This window comes from Phanerochaete carnosa, assembly GCF_000300595.1.
Source record: "Phanerochaete carnosa HHB-10118-sp unplaced genomic scaffold PHACAscaffold_2, whole genome shotgun sequence".
Lineage (NCBI taxonomy): Eukaryota > Fungi > Basidiomycota > Agaricomycetes > Polyporales > Phanerochaetaceae > Phanerochaete > Phanerochaete carnosa.
The window spans coordinates 1,447,794-1,466,300 of NW_006767629.1; the positions used below are offsets into that span (position 1 = coordinate 1,447,794).

The 18,507-nt window shown below is 54.3% G+C and overlaps 7 protein-coding genes across 7 annotated transcripts; 2 read left to right on the forward strand and 5 right to left on the reverse strand.

Moving 5' to 3' along the window:
* Positions 1-585: 585 nt before the first annotated feature.
* On the reverse strand, positions 586-1,448 carry PHACADRAFT_249412 (uncharacterized protein). Its single transcript, XM_007391667.1, has one exon. The coding sequence runs from the start codon at positions 927-929 to the stop codon at positions 606-608; it is 324 nt and encodes a 107-aa protein (XP_007391729.1). The 5' UTR covers positions 930-1,448; the 3' UTR covers positions 586-605.
* A 3,018-nt stretch (positions 1,449-4,466) lies between these two features.
* PHACADRAFT_205334 (uncharacterized protein) lies at positions 4,467-6,094 on the reverse strand. The gene is made up of 2 exons (XM_007391668.1): positions 5,096-6,094; positions 4,467-5,043 (listed from the first exon to the last, which is right to left on the reverse strand). The coding sequence occupies exons 1-2, from the start codon at positions 5,979-5,981 to the stop codon at positions 4,646-4,648; spliced, it is 1,284 nt and encodes a 427-aa protein (XP_007391730.1). The 5' UTR covers positions 5,982-6,094; the 3' UTR covers positions 4,467-4,645.
* Positions 6,095-6,796: 702 nt separating this feature from the next.
* Positions 6,797-8,857, reverse strand: PHACADRAFT_169625 (uncharacterized protein). The gene is made up of 5 exons (XM_007391669.1): positions 8,663-8,857; positions 8,447-8,606; positions 8,262-8,384; positions 8,133-8,211; positions 6,797-8,080 (listed from the first exon to the last, which is right to left on the reverse strand). Exons 1-5 carry the CDS (start codon positions 8,730-8,732, stop codon positions 7,901-7,903), a joined length of 612 nt encoding a protein of 203 aa, XP_007391731.1. The 5' UTR covers positions 8,733-8,857; the 3' UTR covers positions 6,797-7,900.
* Positions 8,858-9,042: 185 nt separating this feature from the next.
* Positions 9,043-11,270, forward strand: PHACADRAFT_191478 (uncharacterized protein; the record flags this gene model as incomplete). The annotated part of the gene is made up of 9 exons (XM_007391670.1): positions 9,043-9,069; positions 9,121-9,170; positions 9,232-9,361; positions 9,418-9,621; positions 9,672-9,911; positions 9,963-10,109; positions 10,165-10,569; positions 10,625-10,980; positions 11,033-11,270. The coding sequence occupies 9 exons, from the start codon at positions 9,043-9,045 to the stop codon at positions 11,268-11,270; spliced, it is 1,797 nt and encodes a 598-aa protein (XP_007391732.1).
* A 359-nt stretch (positions 11,271-11,629) lies between these two features.
* On the reverse strand, positions 11,630-15,021 carry PHACADRAFT_181156 (uncharacterized protein). Its single transcript, XM_007391671.1, has 6 exons — positions 14,688-15,021; positions 14,484-14,637; positions 14,298-14,434; positions 14,086-14,238; positions 12,112-14,036; positions 11,630-12,048 (listed from the first exon to the last, which is right to left on the reverse strand). The coding sequence occupies exons 1-6, from the start codon at positions 14,924-14,926 to the stop codon at positions 11,639-11,641; spliced, it is 3,018 nt and encodes a 1,005-aa protein (XP_007391733.1). The 5' UTR covers positions 14,927-15,021; the 3' UTR covers positions 11,630-11,638.
* Positions 15,022-16,284: 1,263 nt separating this feature from the next.
* On the reverse strand, positions 16,285-17,428 carry PHACADRAFT_181157 (uncharacterized protein). The gene is made up of 4 exons (XM_007391672.1): positions 17,149-17,428; positions 16,963-17,087; positions 16,673-16,901; positions 16,285-16,619 (listed from the first exon to the last, which is right to left on the reverse strand). The coding sequence occupies exons 1-4, from the start codon at positions 17,337-17,339 to the stop codon at positions 16,367-16,369; spliced, it is 798 nt and encodes a 265-aa protein (XP_007391734.1). The 5' UTR covers positions 17,340-17,428; the 3' UTR covers positions 16,285-16,366.
* A 506-nt stretch (positions 17,429-17,934) lies between these two features.
* PHACADRAFT_191481 (uncharacterized protein) lies at positions 17,935-18,495 on the forward strand (the record flags this gene model as incomplete). The annotated part of the gene is made up of 2 exons (XM_007391673.1): positions 17,935-18,127; positions 18,182-18,495. The coding sequence occupies 2 exons, from the start codon at positions 17,935-17,937 to the stop codon at positions 18,493-18,495; spliced, it is 507 nt and encodes a 168-aa protein (XP_007391735.1).
* Between the last annotated feature and the right edge of the window lie 12 nt (positions 18,496-18,507).

Consider the following 18,507-nt stretch of genomic DNA (forward strand, 5'->3'; position numbering starts at 1 on the left):
CCTGCTTTGCCGCGAATAGCACTGGTACGAATTGTTGACACAACCTCTGGCGCAACGCAAACGCAATTTGTAGCACAATAAGCGAAGTGCTCCCAATTCTTGGATATTATAAGAGGCATCCTCGCCTAGGTGAAGGGTCGGGCAAGTGCGCCTTGAGTTGCCGTTGCCACCGATGCCGTGAGCCTAAACCTCGCGACGAACTCCACGCTGCTCCCGGTATTTCCTTCACCTCTTCTCGCGGACCACGATGATCACGTCCAAGACACGTCAGCCGTTCGTAATTATACACGCTTTAACATAGCAGCAACCGGCGACAGACCTCTAGACTTAATTCCGTGGGCGGCCGAGGTCGCCTAAGAGATGTCCGATGGGGAACTAGAGTGCATTTCGGGACCGCGAAGGACACGGTGCTCTCCAAACGCGCTGATGCACCGAAATATGCGGGAACTGAGTGGTCGTTATCAGATAATGAGGATCAGCGAACTCACGCTTCGCACCCGCTTATCTCTCACGCGGCAGAGACCGCGCGACACAGCATAGCAAGGGGGGGCGATTAAAAAGTGTAGTAAATATCGTTTAATTCCCTTCGAGACTAGCATCGCTTACTATCCGTATTGGAACCAGGGGTGCTGTACTACTTCCTTCATGGGCACTCTCTCCTCCAGACGGTACCTGAGCATCTTTCCCAGCAAGTCCGCGAAAAGTTCAATCTCTACCTCGTCAAGCGGTACACCCCTCTTCTCCACCATGCTGAACTGGAGACCATCTGCGGGGTATTCCACCTCAGTCTCATACAGCATCTGTCGCAATGAGGTTCTTTCGACAGGGACTTCTGCACGACCAGCCGGTAGTACGTTTCCATTTTCGTTGAACGAGAGACTACGCCCCTCCCAGGTACCCCACCAAGAGTCGGGGAGTCGGCCAAGCATCCTGACCATCTCTTAGAAGGTTGGATCCACAGCGTCGAACTAGCCGTCGAATGGAGGCCCCCCGGCTCTGATTGCAAAAATTACACAGGCCAGAGCCCCACATATCAGAAACAAAGCTAGCGTCACTGCCGCAGAACGGCTCGGGAGCGATGAACTTTACTTGTGTGGTGGGCTCATAGTTCGCCGGTTTGCGATCTGGATGAAGAACATGCCGAAATCTGCGAGGTAGATGTCTTCCTGCAGAATAGTTGGCGTCGCGAGGCGCGACGGCTTTACGACTTTCGCCACTCAGGCTTGCACAGGCCCTTGTGGCGTCCTGGCCCCAGGTTTGCATAGATTCATCGTCAGTCCAGCTTTGTGCAGCATCAGAAGCTCGGAGAAAGATGTTGGAAAGCGTCAGGTCTACCCGCAGATAATGATTATTAGCCACACAACAGCCGATAATAGTTGTCTGAATAGCGTACCGCCGTATACAATACCCGCTTGATGTATGAAGCCCACTGCAAATGCCACCCGTTTGGCTACCCTTCTGCCTACATGTGCACGGAGCCGCCTACTCTGTGTTTCAAGTCCCCAAAGATGGAGTGTGTCGAGGCTCAGACCAGCTAAGTCGAACACGAGGCAAAGATACACGCCGTTGGGACCTCGGTGCATAAAGTAATCCCATCGGAATACTCGGCAATTTCTGGTACCGAGGTGGTTGGTAGCGTTCGAGAGCTTCGTCAGCTCATCACAGATAGTCAGTTCTGTGACTTCTACCCCAGCCTTGGATGACTCGTGAGCGGTCGAAATCTTCAAAGAGACGAGCCAACCTGAGGCCGTGCTTTGGTCCCGCGCAAGCCATACTACCGTGGAGAGAGCTCCGTGATAATCCAGTTTGTGAACGATCTTGTAACGGCCGCGACTGAGAACATCTCCGACATTCAGGAGGAGAAAACCTCCCGGTCGATATTTGTCGATATCTTCAACCCCCTCAATACAGCGAGGCGCGCGAGATTAGGCCACAGTGAGTGTGAGAGGAGATGCAAGCCAGCGAGAGGTGCTACGTCGGGACGACATATGCATAGCGCGACTGTCCGTTGAAAATGAGCAACCGTGGCAACTTCATCACTCGAGCTCGCATTAAGAACAATAGCATGTTCAAGTTCAGCAACTGGTAGAGTACCATCTCCGTTGCGGACCGGGCCGTGTCTCCCCGGGGAGTCAATGGGTCGTCTGGACCAAATAAGTAGTAGGCTTACCTTATTTGGAATTGGCACTAAGAACAACGCGCCGCTCGAGCACCGTTCTCCCGAACCGCACAGGGGCTGCGCGCCGTAGCCCAGAAGGATGAATGTGGGCAGCAGGACGTTTCAGTCTAATCTACTGTACTTTCACTATTGTATCGGATGTCACGTGTCGCACGGATTTTTCATAGGCCGTGAATCCGGTTTTCTCTATGCTGATTAAATCGTGTCGTTCTTGCTTCGAGTGTGCACGCCCGGACGGCCTCGCGGCTCTTACACGCGGAGGTGGTCTTTGTCACAATGCCACTGACGTGAGTGGCGGATGGCGCGTGCCGAGCAGGGACTCCTCTTCGAGGAGCACGCAGAACGCGGGACGGTTAGGGGTGCAGCACACCTCTTCTCGTTTCTCATCCCTGCTACTCTGAGACTGGTCTTTGTGGGCATTGTGCACCCTCTCGTCTCTCTTCTTGGCTACTCTCAGGCTCTCTTTTGTCTCGGTGCAGTATTTTGTTCTTAATTAAATGGCGGATGATACGCTAGCGGTAGAATGAGAAAACATGGACATATAAAGCTGAGCGCACAGCGGCCGCTGAGATGATGGCTGTTTGGTATTTAAGGAGCAGTCTATATGTCAAGCAGAAGTATTGCGACGTAACCCCTCTCCAGTTACTTGTAGCGAGCCAGTGTTTACAGACACAGCAAACGACTTACGGGCTCTATAATTCAATTGGGATGACCACCGTACGGCTGGGTTGGAAGTGCACACCCTTTGCCAATCCTCGGCTGAAATCCTCATGCGAGAGTATGGCGGTCCGAGTCGCCCAGCAAATGGGTGCCGACGCTGCAATCATTAGGCAGGTCTCACTGGCTGTTGTGTGAAATGTTTCCTAGTAAGCATTTCTCACTATTATCAGAAAAGAACCCCACGACAGGAACAAATACGGGAAAACTGTTATGCATATGACGGCGGATGTCATAGACTGTGCGCACCAGGATTTATGCACCTTACTCCGCGACTCATTCGCTGCCACACACAGCGCAGAAGCAGAAGGGATGGGCTGTACACGTGAATACAACCCAGGACAGGATGGAGATGCTGCCGAACCTGTCCAGTAGCCCCAATCTCGAGAAATGGCCGTTGACTCGCGAGAAGATTAAGGAGTACGTACTTAAGGGGTACGTACCGCCGGCGTAGGATGGCGTGAACAAAACCTCTGAGTACGACGGGCACGGCTTGCAGTAAAACTACGGGTCATCCAGCCACTCTCGGGCCGGTGTTTTATTTCTGTCAAATGGGTGTCAAATCTTATGAGCTTTTGCAACACATATAGCTTAATCAAGGAGAGCTGTGTGCCGATACCGTATAACAAATGCTCGCGGCGAGTGAGGCGGAAGACGAGATTTCCATGAAGCGGCGGTCCAGAAAAGGAAGGCGTGAAGGAACACGGGACGTTTCTTCACGCGCTGAGTCCGAGTCATACCCCCGCCCACGCCGACTGGAAACATGCCATGGCGTCGTGAGGCGTCTTATGAATGTGAATGTGAACAGAGAATAACAGCTATTCAGGATATGCAGCTTCTGAGAACCCCTGTCTAACGATGTTACGATGTTACGATACAAATAAGCTTGTTAGAATGCAAGTTCGTTATCTAGGCTCGGAATGTTGGGGAGGCGGCCGACGCACATCCGTGACAAGCCAAGACTGCTGCAAACTAACAACCGGTGGTCTGACTTGGACCTACGCAGCACTCTGGGTGGCTGTCAGCGCCGTCAACTAGAGATGGAAGCGCACCGAGACGGACCTCGATTCGTCTATCGCGCTATCGGTACGCACAAGCGTTTATGCATCGTATATAACCATCGGCATACATAGCAGTTCTAACAGCGGCTGTCTTTCACTCAGCTGGCGCGCAAGCGTAGTATATTGTACCTATCCTGAGTAGTATGTTCCTCGCAGCGCCTTGCCAGTCTGTCCGGCGAAGCCGACACGGTCCTTGCGGAAAACTAGAGGATATGGAAAGTTCAGCAGCCGGCTGAACAAGTCCGAAAGATCGCGCGACAGGGATGCAAATCATAGTGTCGACGATCCTGTAGCAAACGCCATGCTTCTTCTTCCCCCCTTCCTCCTGTTCTGTAGCGACGGCCCTTTCGGATGCGATTAATGGCAACGATACAGGGAGCCTACACTGGTCTTGATTCTCGCCCGATCGTTGCTTGGCTCATGGCGAGTTTTGCAGAGGGTCACGAGTCAAGTGGCTCGCTCTGCGAGGAGCATGAGGCTCAGCGGACCGTTCAGGAAACGCAAGAGACGCTTACATTCAGCACATTCATGGGATATAAGAGGTTCCAGGAACTAGTTCGTAAGACAAAGTATGACGGACTACGCAGACGGGTTCACCCGGCCCCCGACGCTCTATATCGCTTCCGCGCCACAGATCGTATTAACACCGGTGGTATAATGAGATTGCTAAAAGATGAAGTCGACATCCTCACTCGAATTTCAACGTCTTCGCTGCCGCCAACTTCGGCAAGAGCTCCTCAATATACTTCTGCATATTCCCGCTGAACGACTCCCTGGCGGGGATGTAGTACGACTTTCTCGACGGCAGGAACTTCACGATCTTGCAGCGTCCAGATAGCGTGGCATCTAGCGTCTGCCAGCTGGAGTCGAGGGCAATGTGCGTGCCGTAGTCGAGACGGTCGGTGCACAGCTCGAAGGTGAGCTGAAGTTGAGATGCGCGAGACTCGGGGAGGGAAGTGAGGAGCCGGCAGACGTCGCGCCAGATATTCTCGTTCCAGGAAGCGTTGTGCAGAAGAACAAGACCGAGTGTGACTGTCTCTAAACTGTTGTACTCGGAGAAGTCCAGAATACGGAAGAGCTCCCGGTCTAGAATATTTGCAGTCAGACAGATTCAGATACAAAGCTGTGAGAAGCTTACCTGCCGGCTTCGAATCCAGAAGAGGGAAGAGATTACAGCCGAAGTGCTTTAGATATGGTCCCACATCTTCCAGCAGCCCCTCAGCCGATCGCAGGTCCTTCATATTGATCCACGATAGATAGATTGACGTCAATGTCTTTGACCACACGGACGGGCTGACCTGGATCGCCCGTACGATGGGTCCGATGTCGGTAACTTCGTCGACGACAAGCGACGCGGTGCGCAGGGATTGTAGTTGCAGCACGTTCGTCTTCCGAATCTGCACCGCATAAATAGTAGACAGACAAAGCTCCTGGATCTCTCCTGCAAAGATCTCTAGGAGGTGCAAAGCTTCATCCAAGGAATCGATATCTGCAGCCCGAGTCCCAAAGCCGACTGCGACTCGTTGTAAGTCGCCAGCAAAGATGATCTGGTCTTCTTTCCATACATCGTAGTGCGCGGGTAAGAAAATGACATCATGGAACTCCAAAGTCGCTAGACGAGGGAGTAAGCGTAGTGCCAAGACGAGTGTCTTGGGATCGACGTCCGGGTAGGAGCAGATGGGCGGTCCGTCGTCGACTGGAGCATCAATGCGCAATCTACGAATATGGTGGCGAATATGTGGAGAGCGCTCGAGAAATAGAAGGAGGGCATTCAGGGGGCCCTCGCCTGCGGCCTCCAAGACGTCGTATGTTTCCCAGGGTAGCTCCTCGAGCTTGCGCACGGCAAAGGCGAGTTCAGAAAAGAGCAGAGGCATGGTGCAGTAGTGCCAATCCCTAGAAACAAGTGAACAGGAGAACAAGTCCTTCTTGAGGTTCTCCCCGTCCAAGTGATCGAGTACGATATCGACCAGCTCTGGGGGTAATCGGAGTCGCTCTGACTCCTCTGGCATACTTGAAGGCGACATTCTATATAGACAGATGATAGTAAGTAAGAGTAAGGTAATAAATATGCGGACAGACTTGAAGATGCTGGTCGTTGTACTTGTGGCTGTGGCCGCCGGCACGATGCCCCAGCTCTGTTCGCCCATTCTGGGCGTCACGGACTCATGGTGCAAGTGACGCACACGATAAGCGCCCCATGCGTACGCGTCTAAGTGCCCAACGATTATTTGCTCCCACCGGCTGGCATGGCGGACAACGCCCAGATATCGACACCCGAGCCTAACGCAGGTCCCTCAACGTCGGCTGCATCGTCCGAGGTCCTGTCGTCTGACCTAGCGGTACCATGCGCGATATGCACGACGGACACCGCTAAATACACTTGCCCCCGCTGCCAAATGCGCACATGTTCGCTGCCATGCTCGACGGCGCACAAGAATGTGGGCGCGGGATGCTCTGGAATACGCAACAAGGCCGCTTACGTGCCGATGAATCAATATGGGTACATGGCGCTCATGGATGACTATGTCTTTCTAGAGGAGGTGGGTCGGAAGATAGGCGAGTGGGGTCAAGAGATCGTCACGGGTGGTTATCAAGCAAATGCAGGAGGCAGCGCGCAGGGAGATCGCGCCGGGCGAGGAAGAGGAAGAGGGCGGGGTAGAGGCAGGGGCGGTAGACCAGACCGTGGCGTATCCAAGCGAGAGATACTCAAGATGGAGCTCGACTACCTCGACATCGAGATAGACTTGCTGCCCATCGGAATGGAAAGGCGAACGCTGAATCAGTCCACCTGGGATCTCAAGTACGTGAAGAGCACGATGCATCCTGTACTTACATTGATGTACGGTGGCCACAGCCATCATACTGCACTTCTGACGGTAGAACTCGTCTTCCACCCGCCACGCTTCCTACTCGCCTCCGCTTCCTCTGAGCCCACACGCATGCTCACCCACCGGAACCGTCTTGATCTCTCCCTCTTGGATAATTTCCAGGCTCGTCTACAAGAACGCTCGCAATCCAAGAAAAAGGAGAAAGAGAAATCATTACCTGAATGGCTAGTGGACCTCATCACGCCTCCCACAGACGATCCAGAAGGATTCACGCCACCCTTGTGCGTGATGTCGACAAAGCTCGATCCGCTAGCCGCCGTGTCGCCCGCTCATTCGCATGGCGGGCTTCGACCAGGACATATAACACGACAAGCGTTTTACAAGCTGCCCTTCGACAGATCGCTCGCCGAAGCACTCAAGCACAAGCACTTCGTTGAGTTCCCTACGATCGAGATATGGGAAGACGGCGCGTTCACGGGAACTATTGTGGATGACCGAGGAACCGTGGTACGCGGTGATAGGGACTGCGATGACGATGACAACAGCTGGAGAGGGCGCAAGAGACGGAAGCTAGGAAAGAAAGAGGGACAGAAGAAACTGGGCGGCCTACTCGGTGAGTACGGCAGCGAGAGCGAGGGTGAAGGCGACGAAGAGGCTAAGGAGGAGAAGAATGTCTTTAATATGCTGTCTGGTTACGCCGGCAGTGATGATGAGGACGAGGACTCGAGTGTAGTCGATTCTCGAAAAACCTTCGAGAGCCAATTCGACTACGAGTTGGGAGACGAGGACGCTGATGGCGAGACCGACGACGGTGAGGGCGACTACGAGTTTAACGATGAAGTGGAGGCTACCGAAGGAGACGAACAGGATCCTGAGGCGTTAGCGAAACTCCTCGAGCAACTCAGGGAAGCAGGAGCTCTGCGGGACACTGAGCGCGACTCACGGCTAGCCGGCTTCGACGACGAAGAACAAGTGGACTGGGGCGACTCGGAAGAGGAAGCATAATCCCTCGTTACTTGGTTATGCTCATCGCCTTCGCACTTCCTGCTATCGGCTCTCTAGCCGCCCCTGCTCAATGTCCTTAACCAATTCGACGCTTCTACAATCGCCCTTGCTCACACATCCTGCCTTCTCAAGTCCAGCAGGCCTTTCATGAGAAGTTGAACCTCCAGAACAGCGTCGATGGCTGCCTTCATTGGGGTGTCTTGTGTCCGCACAGGCATAGCAGTCTTCACTTCGACCTCCCATAACGTATCTGTATGCGCAGGTATCGGTTTCTGAGTCTTCAGGTCGACCTACTCTTGCCTTGAGCATCGTGCTATGGCGTCATGCAAGAGATTGACGTACTTGCTCTTGTTGGAACATCTGTATTACAAGCATTCCTCTTCGGAAAACATACCCTCGCTTATAGATTTGCGACCTTCGCCTGGTGTATAGTCGTGAAATGATGTGAAGCAGAAGATACAGTAGACTCACACATAACCTAGAGCAGACGCAAAACTGAGTGCGTCACCTGTCACTTGACATAGAGCACAAGGGCGAACGGTTGCTTCAGGGTATACACGAACGGATTCTGGTTTCAAACATGAGAACAAAATCCTAGCGGTACGCCACCGCGGTTAAGTTGACGAAGAGCCGACGGAAGACGGGCATGAACATACCACTTGGGATCAGGCTCAAGTAGCTCTTTCCTCGCCCTGAGCAGCACAGGCTCACTTCCCGTCTCGCGCTGGTGCGACACGTCGAACGGCTCGAATACGACCTCGCGAGCGTGCATCTGATGCGCAGACTCACTGCGCAAGGTTATCCGATTCAGAATCGCTGTCATAGCCCGCGTTAATGTGAGATTCCACGGGCGTGGTGGTTAGTGCTCATACCTGGGAGGTCCTTGGCAAAGAATTCGCCGAACAAGGCTACCTCATAAGAGTGAGCTTGCGTAGAGGCCATGGCAGGTGCCAACTTTTTACGCCTAAAACTATCAGGGTCTCGTCAGGCGTATAGAGGCTTTGAAGGGATTGCTTGGTGAAGGCGGGAGCGAGACGCGAACTTCGGCGCGACCAAATGGGCGTCTGTGTTCTCGGTAACTTGCTGCCACCACCGTCACCGCAGGACGTCCTCAGGATACTGTATTGCAGGTATTATGGAGACTGAAACTTCGACAGAAGGTATGCGCAATTATATGTCTACTCGTACAACAGCTCAGAGAACAATACAGTCCATGACGGAGCTGTCTCGGCAGTGTCTAGAGACACGCACAATGTCCACGAAGGACCCCAACCGCACTGTGAGTATTTCCTCGCTCAGGCTCTATACAATTGGCTAAACGCACCCCTAGAAGATCGCTCACGCGCGAAAGAATTCGTGGAATTACATGACCAAGTCCAGGTGCATAGATTTGCTCTTCCATGCCCACTAACCACCGATATCGTGTCGCGTTGCAGACAAGCGTGAACCTCTTGGACTCGCTGGAGACATTTCTGTCCACGTTTCAGAAAGATCTGTCCGCAGTATCTGGTCAGATATCCGAATTGCAAGACCGGAGCAAGGACATTGAGAACAGGTTGAAGGGCCGTAGGGTGAGCTCTACTCCTTGCCTTAGACACATCTCATCAACCTGAACCGCCCGTTGCAGAGAATCGAGAAGCCGCTTTCTAACCTACTCGTTGACCTTACAATACCCCCTCCGCTTGCGGCGGTAATCCTCGATACCCCCGTCGGCGACGCATGGATTGAGGTCATTACAGAATTTGAGTCTCGGCTCGAGGCATTGAAGGTACGAGGCCGAGTTAAGGCTGCTCGAGACCTGTCCGAGGTAGCAGAGGGTTTGCGAATTGTGGTACGCGTGGCTTACTCAACGCTTCCATGGAAATCTCACGCATAGCATAGGCTGCAACGAAATTGCGAGCACACTTTTTAGGCATGCTCAGTCCAGTACGGGCAAGCGTGACCACAAACTTGAACATGCTGCAGACATCGCTATGGTCAAAGTACCGCCCATTGTTTGCATTCTTGCAGCGGCAGGCCGCGCCTGTCGCCAGCGAGGTACAAAGAGCTTACGTGGGAACTGTACGGACGTACTTCGAGACTGGCTTTCGGAGGTACATCCGGAGCCTTGGGTGGATTAAAGTGAGTACGTTTGCAGTATATTCGCGGCGCACGCTGACCATCGACTGCAAGGCACGCGCAGTTGAGAAGACGGATATCATCGTGACTGGGGCAGGCGAAGGCGGTCCCGAGCCCGGCGTCGACATTGAACGGCTCGAGTATTCGCGAATAGATGGTCCTGGTCCTGTGCTTGCGTATATGGCAGATGATAAAACCCACGTACGTTTGTCTGGAAGGTCAAATGGACGGTCACTGACAGTGATTTACCCTCCAGAAAGAGCCACCAGAGGCCTTGGTTCGCTCTCTAATGCTAGTGCTCCTCGATAATGGTACAGCGGAGTATGCTTTCATTTCGTCGTTCTTCAATACGCCCGCAATTGTTCCTACGCACATCTCTTCACCGGTGCTTTCCCGGTCAAACTCAGGCGTTGACAGCAACGGTTCAGTGTTGTTGTCGTCTCCTGGGCTGTCTCCCACGAATGGAACTTTTGAGGATGACAGGAACAACGGAACCGAGGCCGACTGGACACCGCGCCAGAGGCTCAGCAGCATCAACAGCGTGCTAGGCATGCCACCACCGTTGTCCGGATCTATGGACGACAGGGATCCGAAGGAGGAGCAGGCTAACTTGAGCGCTTTGTGGAAGCAAGTCTTTGACCCCGTGCTGGAATACTGTCAGGTGCTCCCCACGAGGTTCTATACCCCTCCACCTATGCTAACGTGGAGACATACAGACGTACATCACGACCAGCCTGCAGCCGCATCCGGCGATACCCCTCTTGACGATGATCCGCCTGACCGAAGAAGTCATGCTCGAAGTGCAGAAGCGCGGCTGCCCTCCACTCGAGACGTTCATCTTCACAACCCGGCTCAAGATGTGGCCGGCCTGGCAGAAGGGCATGCAGGATCACATCGACGGCCTGAAGAGGCTCGCGGAGGGCTCCGGCGGGGGAGGCGCGCTGGGCAGCATGTTCGGCAAGAAGTCTGTCAGCGAGGCAGCCGTGAAGAGCGTGTGCCACCGATACGTGGTGATGTTCAACTCGTGCGTCGCTCTAACGAGCCAGCAGGAAGAAACTATGATCTTCTCGAAGTGAGTCGACCGATCGAACATCTAATCCACATTCCGGGCTAACATCCACTAGCTTGCATCGGCTTCGCCAAGAGCTCATCAAGCTCGTTGCCTCGTTCACGGACAGGATCAGCGAACCAGCTGCGAAGGCGACCGCACAAGCAGCGCTGTACGAACTACTGCTGCAAGGCTTGAGTAGAGGCCCGCATCAGGTCAGTCACCCGAAGACGCAGAGCGAGATTGCATTCTGGAAGGAGAGAGAAGAACAGACAAGGCGCAGGATCGTCAGCACGACAACAAGGCCGCGTTAAAACATTTTCGGTCAGGTCGTAATTTTATACGGTGGGAGAATGTATCGCTCTCCCTCAGATTGTTGAAACTGTGTGGTAATGAGTAACACGATAAGTACTGGAGTCGGTGAATTGCGGGATGTAGCGCGGCCGGAGTGGTAAGCATATGCACGTTTGATCAGGGTGTAAAAGGAAAAGAATGTGCGTGGTATCAGACCTCTAGCGTCCCGAGATGCCAATAAAAATAGAGAAGGAACGAAGATGTGGAAGAGAAACCGGGGTGCGCAAGACGCGCTCAGGTTTTGTACGGTGGGGTGAGATTGCTGCTGGTTATCCTGCAAAAGGAAAGTCAGAGGCATGCCTCTCCCCTAAAAGAACGACAGATGCACTCACCGCGTCTCGGCCTTCTTGGACGTGAACGACGGCTTCAGCATGCCGCCCGTGTTCACCTTGCCGATGCCCAGCTTGTTGAGCACGTCCTTGACCTCGCCGGGGCCGGCGAACCGGCTCCTCTGCTGCGACGCCCGCGAGCGCACCGGCGCGAGCTTGTGCATCTCGCCGTGCGCGGTCGACGCGTGCTCGAGCGTCGAGAGCGACGGCGCGGTCTCGCGCAGGTTCGTGTTCGACAGGCTGCTCCGGCCCTCGAGGGCCTCGCGCAGGTCAGTGATGCCGACGCCCCTGGTCGAGCGCGCCAGGCTCGCGCGCGAGAGGTTCTCGAGCGGCATGAGCGCAGGCAGGACCTTCACGAGCGGCGAGAGGCCGTCGCTGCTCGGCGGGCTGGCACTCGGAGGTTGGGTTTCTACGGCCCACGCGTCAGGACAGATGCGTCAAAACGGGCGGCGGAAAACCAGGCTTGACTCACCGTCTTTGAACGCCGACTCTGCTGACCAGGATGCCGTGAGCTTTCGCAAGAGGCTTTGGCGGTCCAAGCTCGTCGCCTCCTGGACAGTCTCGCACGAGACGAGCGCAAGAAGGAGCCCTTCACAGTCCAGCGCACGCACAGAATCGTCTGCCGCAGCGGCAGCGAAAGCGAAAGCGGAGGGCTCTTGGGGAGTGTGGAAGGTGCCCGGACTCGGCTCAGGCAGGGTAGGCAGGCGGCTACTAAAGTTCTCTGGGATCGCCTGCACAAAGATCAGCCACATTGCAACCCATGGAGACGACAGGGCCCTTACATTCTGGGCAATCTCGACGACCCCCGGGCACTCCCAGACCTTTCCGATGGCAAGCCAGGTCTGGGCAAGCACGTCTCGGATCGCTTGTACGCGTTGCACAGAAGCAGTGTCCGTCGAGGTTTCACCCTGCAGCGCGCTGTCAAGAGCGAGGAGCATCGGCACGCCGGTTACGAGTCCGCGGATGGGCAAGTTCATCTGTACTGCTTTCAGGATCGCGAGCATGTTGCCGTAGTCTGACAGGGTTGCCGAGACATTGGCAAAGGAAGACAGTTTAGATGGTATGTTGCGCAAGAGTCGTTGCATGACCGACATCTTACGAGAGCGGGGAATCCCGATGGACCGTCGGCTGGGAGCGTTCTCCTCTGTATCATCGCCCTGCGACTTTGCGTCGTCTGTCGTCGTGTCGCCATTGACGGACCGTTGTGAGGAAGGTGTGTGCGACCTTGTCGCCACACCAAGGTTTGTGGAAGTCGCCAAGACGTACAGATGTGCATGCAAGGCGTTGAGGAGCCTGGTTGTGCTGTCTCCAAATATCACGCTGTGGTTGATGCTAGCCTGCCGCGTCGGGCCTTCTGCAATCGCGCGAATGCGTTTGACACCATCGACATCGGTACAATCCCAGAGCTTCAATATCTCCCGCTCCAGATAAGATACCAGGGTGGAGGAATAGTCTGCTCGAACTGAATAGTCTGCGTCACAGAGCAGCGACAACGTATCCTGCCACACTTCTGGCGACACGTTAGACCTCCGCGATGGCCTGACGTGACCGTCTGGACGAGGGGTTCTCCCCTCCGCTTCGACGTTTATCGTGACGCCAGACTCCGCGAGGGCTGCTCTGTGTACGGTCTTGCCGTCGTCCCCGTCTTCTTTGGCGATGTCGTGCATTTCAGCCGCGTGGATCAAACTGTGAAGGCCGGCAAGGAGACACCGCACCGCTTGTGCCCTGACTCGGCCGAGGTCAGATTTTCCGTTGACCAGGACACCGTTAGTCTCGACTACGATGAGTCTGCTGATGAGTTCCCCGGCGAGGTCCTGGATTTGATCGGTGTAATAGACATGGGTGCCCAGCGATGCGATGGTCTCGACCAAGGCGGGAAGCAAGGCATCATCCGGGTCCTTTGCAACCCTCCTGAGAATGACACTGATTAGGCTCGAGATGATGTCGGAGGTCGAGAGGTTAACGAGGGGTATGGGTGATGTGAATACCGCCGTTATCATGGCCGCGAGTGTGCTATGTCGGCCGGTGGTCTGGGGGGCATCTTGGTCCTGGACGAGACACTCCACAAGGCGGGTGGGGATGCCATAGCGGTACTGATATTGTGTCCATTCGGCTGCACGAACGGCAAACCAGCGACAGTGCTCTGGCTTGTCCCACGCGTCAATCTCGCTCAGACTATCTATAGCGGCCTGGATTGATACGCCTGCCTGTGAGCCATTAGAGTGTTCGAATAACGCCGATAAGGCGCGCATAGCTGCGTTCGCCACGTCTCTGTGCGAGGGGCCAGTTTGACCTGTGACATGGAGATGGATAGAGGTTGCGCGTCGTTCCATCGTTGGCCGGTTGCGGAAGTCGCTGAGGTATGGGGAGTTGGGCTGAGTTTTCACCTCGGATACTCTGAAAATGTGTTAGACAGGACTGGTTGTCCTCCGTACCGAAAACTCACTCATGGTCTAAGGCTGAAACCTCAACGAGTAATAGAGGGGCGATAAGCGCGACCATGAAAATTGAGACTTGCGCTTTCAGCTGTTGAGTAGAGTGGTATAGAGCCTCCGAAGTGACTACGCCTGTCAAGGCTGCGAGGCCGATTAATCGCGTCCTGGACATGGGACTGTAGGTCAAGTCACTTGTACAAAATGGCAGTCCGTCATCACACACCGATTCATGACCTCTTGATCTTGCGACCCGAAACGTCCGAGCGTAGTGAACGCTTGAAGACATGACATGTAGTCCTGGGTGATGGACTGGTCGACACCTATCAAATGGCCGTCGGTATACGTTGTCCAAGCTGTAAACTGTTTATTATTCGCAGCAGTACATTGTATAAATGATGGCTGCACTCACAACACTACCCGCCCTCGCAGCAACCTCCAGGTCATTTGATAGCGTCGTAAGGGCAAGATTGACCGAAGCGAGGAGCGACGCAGTCAAAAGTGGAAGATCCCGTCGGCATTCTGTAGCAAGAGCCTTGATGGTTGCAAGTGTGATGAGGAGGGATCTGAGGAGGGGACATTGGCTTCAGTCAGAAGCGGGCATAATAAGACGTACGAGCGAGCCCGGATGTTACCAGCCTTTGCCTTTCGACTATCCAGCCTGACGCGTTTCTCCAGCTCACTGGCAAGCTTGTTGATTTTCCCCGGACGGTTGGAGGCATAGTAGGTCATACGCGATAGCTCTTGTGAGTTGGGCCTGTAGTCGGGGCCCGCGGTGAGCAAGGCCGCGTTAGGAGGGTAGCAAGCCGAGATGAGCTGGACATGGTTTGGGGTGAACGGAAGATGCATGGGCATGCCAGAGAATAATAGACAGAAATTAGGGTATATAATGAGAGTGTTCGGTTATTGGACGCAGGCAATGTACAAGATCTCCAGAGAAGGAGGGGTCGGTAGGTGAAAATGTTTCACCCCGCAGCCGTTGTATGACGGCGGTCGGTCCCACGTGGCGTTGCCGCCCTTATGGAGTCGCGTGCCGGGCCGAGTCAGAGAAGCAAAGATATCGTCTGAAGCATCGACATATGCCATGTTTATACAATCCCTGGCAACCTGTGCAGTATATATATATTATGCCGCACATAGCCTATCAAGAAAACATTAACCAGGTCAAGCGCCAGAACACACCACCACCCACAACATGCTAAGCGCTGCTTACTCCCGGTACTAGCTAATTTCACTAGTTTACCACTCCCTCGAAGCATTAATCATCGGTTCGGCTACCGGGGCTGGAGATATCGGGAGGGGATGATCTAATACACACACTCCGAATGCATTGCATGCCGACAGAATGATACTGCCAAGTAATACAGAGAGGTGTGCTTCGGCCAGACAACTCAATGGCAGTAGCGATGCCCGAGAATCGAGCTAGCCACAGTCCAGGAGTTTGATGCTCTCGTGGTCTATCGGTTAAAGATCTCAGTCAACAGTGTAGGTTGTATGGGGATCCGGAGTAGTGGAGCCAGTCAGGACATTGACCACCTGCGACTCGGATGCCGATTGGCGCCAGGCGGTGCTCATCTAAATTTTCGCAAGCATACAGCCAAAAAGTATTGGTCTGCACGAATCTACATGAAATCAGCGCTGCAGGGAAAAACAGCAGCGCTCACACATAAAAATTGTCTGCTCGTGAGCGGATCGCCCTGCTGGCAATTAACATCTGGCCATGCCAAGCATCGTCCCGCGGAGGGCAATAGAGTAGGCTGCCCTAATCCGCGGAAAACATCTGTGGAAGATCACAATACATCATTGGATATCGGCTGATAACACCGCCGACACCGGCTGAGCCGTAGAGATACCTGTGCTGTCTGTTTGACAAGGAGGTATCTCTTGGGGTCCTGGCCGGCGAGATGAACGACGGTCGACGGCCATCTTTGGCGTAGAGGCGGAGTTCAGAAACCGGGACTTGAGTATTGGCATTCTGATAGCATATTCACTTACAGCGTAATTTACAGGGCGCAGGGAGGCCATTTGCTGCAGATCGTCAACAAAAGGCTAGCCTGCTAGGCCTGGAAGGACCCTTTGCAGTGCATCGGACCCTTTGGGCCTCGAGGGTTCAGTATATGTACAACACTTGCTTGACTAGCACCACCACATGAATGAAAGCGGAACAAGACTCCTCCGTCACAGCGGGCGGTGATATGATGCTCACATCCTATACGTCAGCCTCGACGTGAACAATGAATGCATTGCATATGTAGCTTTAAATATAACCCAGCAGTGCTGCGTAGAGAGATTGGCTCATTCCAGCTCAGCGGGCGTATCGCAGGAGGGTCCAGCCTCCGGCATATCGAACAAAGTCTTGGTGGCGTCCTTCGGGAGCACTGAATAGATGCGTTCAGGCAGCCTATTCCCAGCCTCAATGCTGTCGGTGATCCACTCTGGGCGTACAACATACACAATACTCCTCGAATTGCCAGAAAGTATTTTCTGCGTCTTTGTTCCGCTAAGTTGCTGCGAGGTCAGGATGTGCGTGGCGCCTGAGGCAGTGTACCTATGGGTGGCCGTGGTGAGGCCGTGGCGGGCAGAGTACACGATCAGACTCACATGACATCGCCCCCCGCGAGCTTAACTATTCTCTTCATCTCGATGTCGGTGGAGTTTGCCAGATAGCCGTTAATGTACACCCGGATACCTCTCAGCACATTCGTCTCAGGGGCCGAGTCACTCGCCGGCAGTTGTTCTTCTAGCTTCTTGCTGCGGGCCTCGAGGTATGGCTTGTGGTTTCCACGACCCTCTGAGCGCTGATGTCCAGTCGCAGTTGAGGCCACATAATCTACACAGAGTTTTGTAGTTCGCGATCATGCGCATGAGGGTTGAGCCATAACAAGACTGACCCGAACGTTGAGAGATATCGGAGTGAGTGATGGGGTTGGACTCGTCGGCGAGAGTGCTCAATAGATGCTTCGTGAGCACAGCCCGGGTGGGCTTTACCCCATTCTTGACAAGGGGCGCAAGCAGGCTGGATCCATATCGCGGTCAGCGCCGGCGGAGAAAAAAAACCACCGCGGAATATGGCTCACTTCTCGACCCTCCGTTTCTCCTTCCAGTCTCCCGGTCTTCGCTTATTCGCGTCGGCGTCAGTGTATGGATTGTATCTGTAGGCTGGGCGCGGCTTCTGCTTCGGTTGCTTGCCCCCTGCGGGTTCGCTTGTGGCGGCACCGCCGAGCGTTCTCGCGGTTGATGGCTTGACGACGGTCACGAACTTGTCCATGGTGGGACGGTAGATAGATAAAAGTATTTACAGAAAGAGGCCAAAATAAAATATATACATGCCCTGGCCGCGAACAAAAGCGGTGGCTTTGACCACGTTGAGGAACGAACCAAAGCCCCGGTCAGGCCACAACGCGTCAGCGCTTCAATGCGTGGGAGCGTAATGTTTGTTTTCGGCAAATATTACGCGCGAACTAAGCGCGGCAGTCGACTTATCCGCGCCTTACTCCGAGGCATCGCCTGAGTTTCTCCTCATACGTGCGGCGATTGTCGAAGGCTTCGCGGGCTGTCATATGATTTCACAGACCACTTGAAATGCGCGAAGAATTATGGGATACGTGGCAGTTCGCGCTAGTGGCCTGAATCCTCGGAAACTGGAGGTCACTTGGCCCACCGCATAAGTATCAGGAATATGCTTACCTCGGTCACTCGAGCCTTCTGTGTCGTCAATGATTTCGTTCTGTAGTCTAATTTCTCCGAATGCTCGTCCTGAGGCATGTGCTCGGCGGTGGAGATGTCGAGGTTATAAGTCGGCGCCGTCGACGACAGGTCGACTCTTGCCCACTGCTCCCTCCGTGCTCATCGCAGAAGAAGAGATGCTCGCATTGCTACTCCTCTGTGCGTCATGGGTAATGACAGTACTAGCAATACCCTCATTTGAGGGTGTGACGAGCTGGACGGACATCGGGTCGCTCGTACCAGGAATGACGACCCTGGAAGCCATTGGGCCTTCCTCCTGGGACGACAGTGGGAAAAACCCCTTCTACTTCACGATTGATGCGCCGCATGGTACGCCGACCCTCCTCTATGCCCGAGGCGGCTGAAGCTAGAGCGGAGCTGCAGGCCTCACAGGCAATGCCACGGTGAAGAAGGACAGCGCGCCACCCTTGTTTTACATTCACAACAATCAGCTGTGGAACTTCCACAACGCATCCACAATCTATCCCGTAAATACCGTAAACGCCACCAAATCATCTCAGTTGCCGCTGCAGGTCGTCGTTGGCAAGCCCGGGAGCGACGTTGTTAAAGGGGGTAGCTGGAGGTGGCAGGGGACAATGCTCCTCTACGAGTACGGATCAACGAACAACAGCGGGGTTTACTATTCGTGCCAAGACACAAACGGCCTTATGGGGCTCTTCTTGTTTTTACGAGGGTGAGCATGTTTCTCA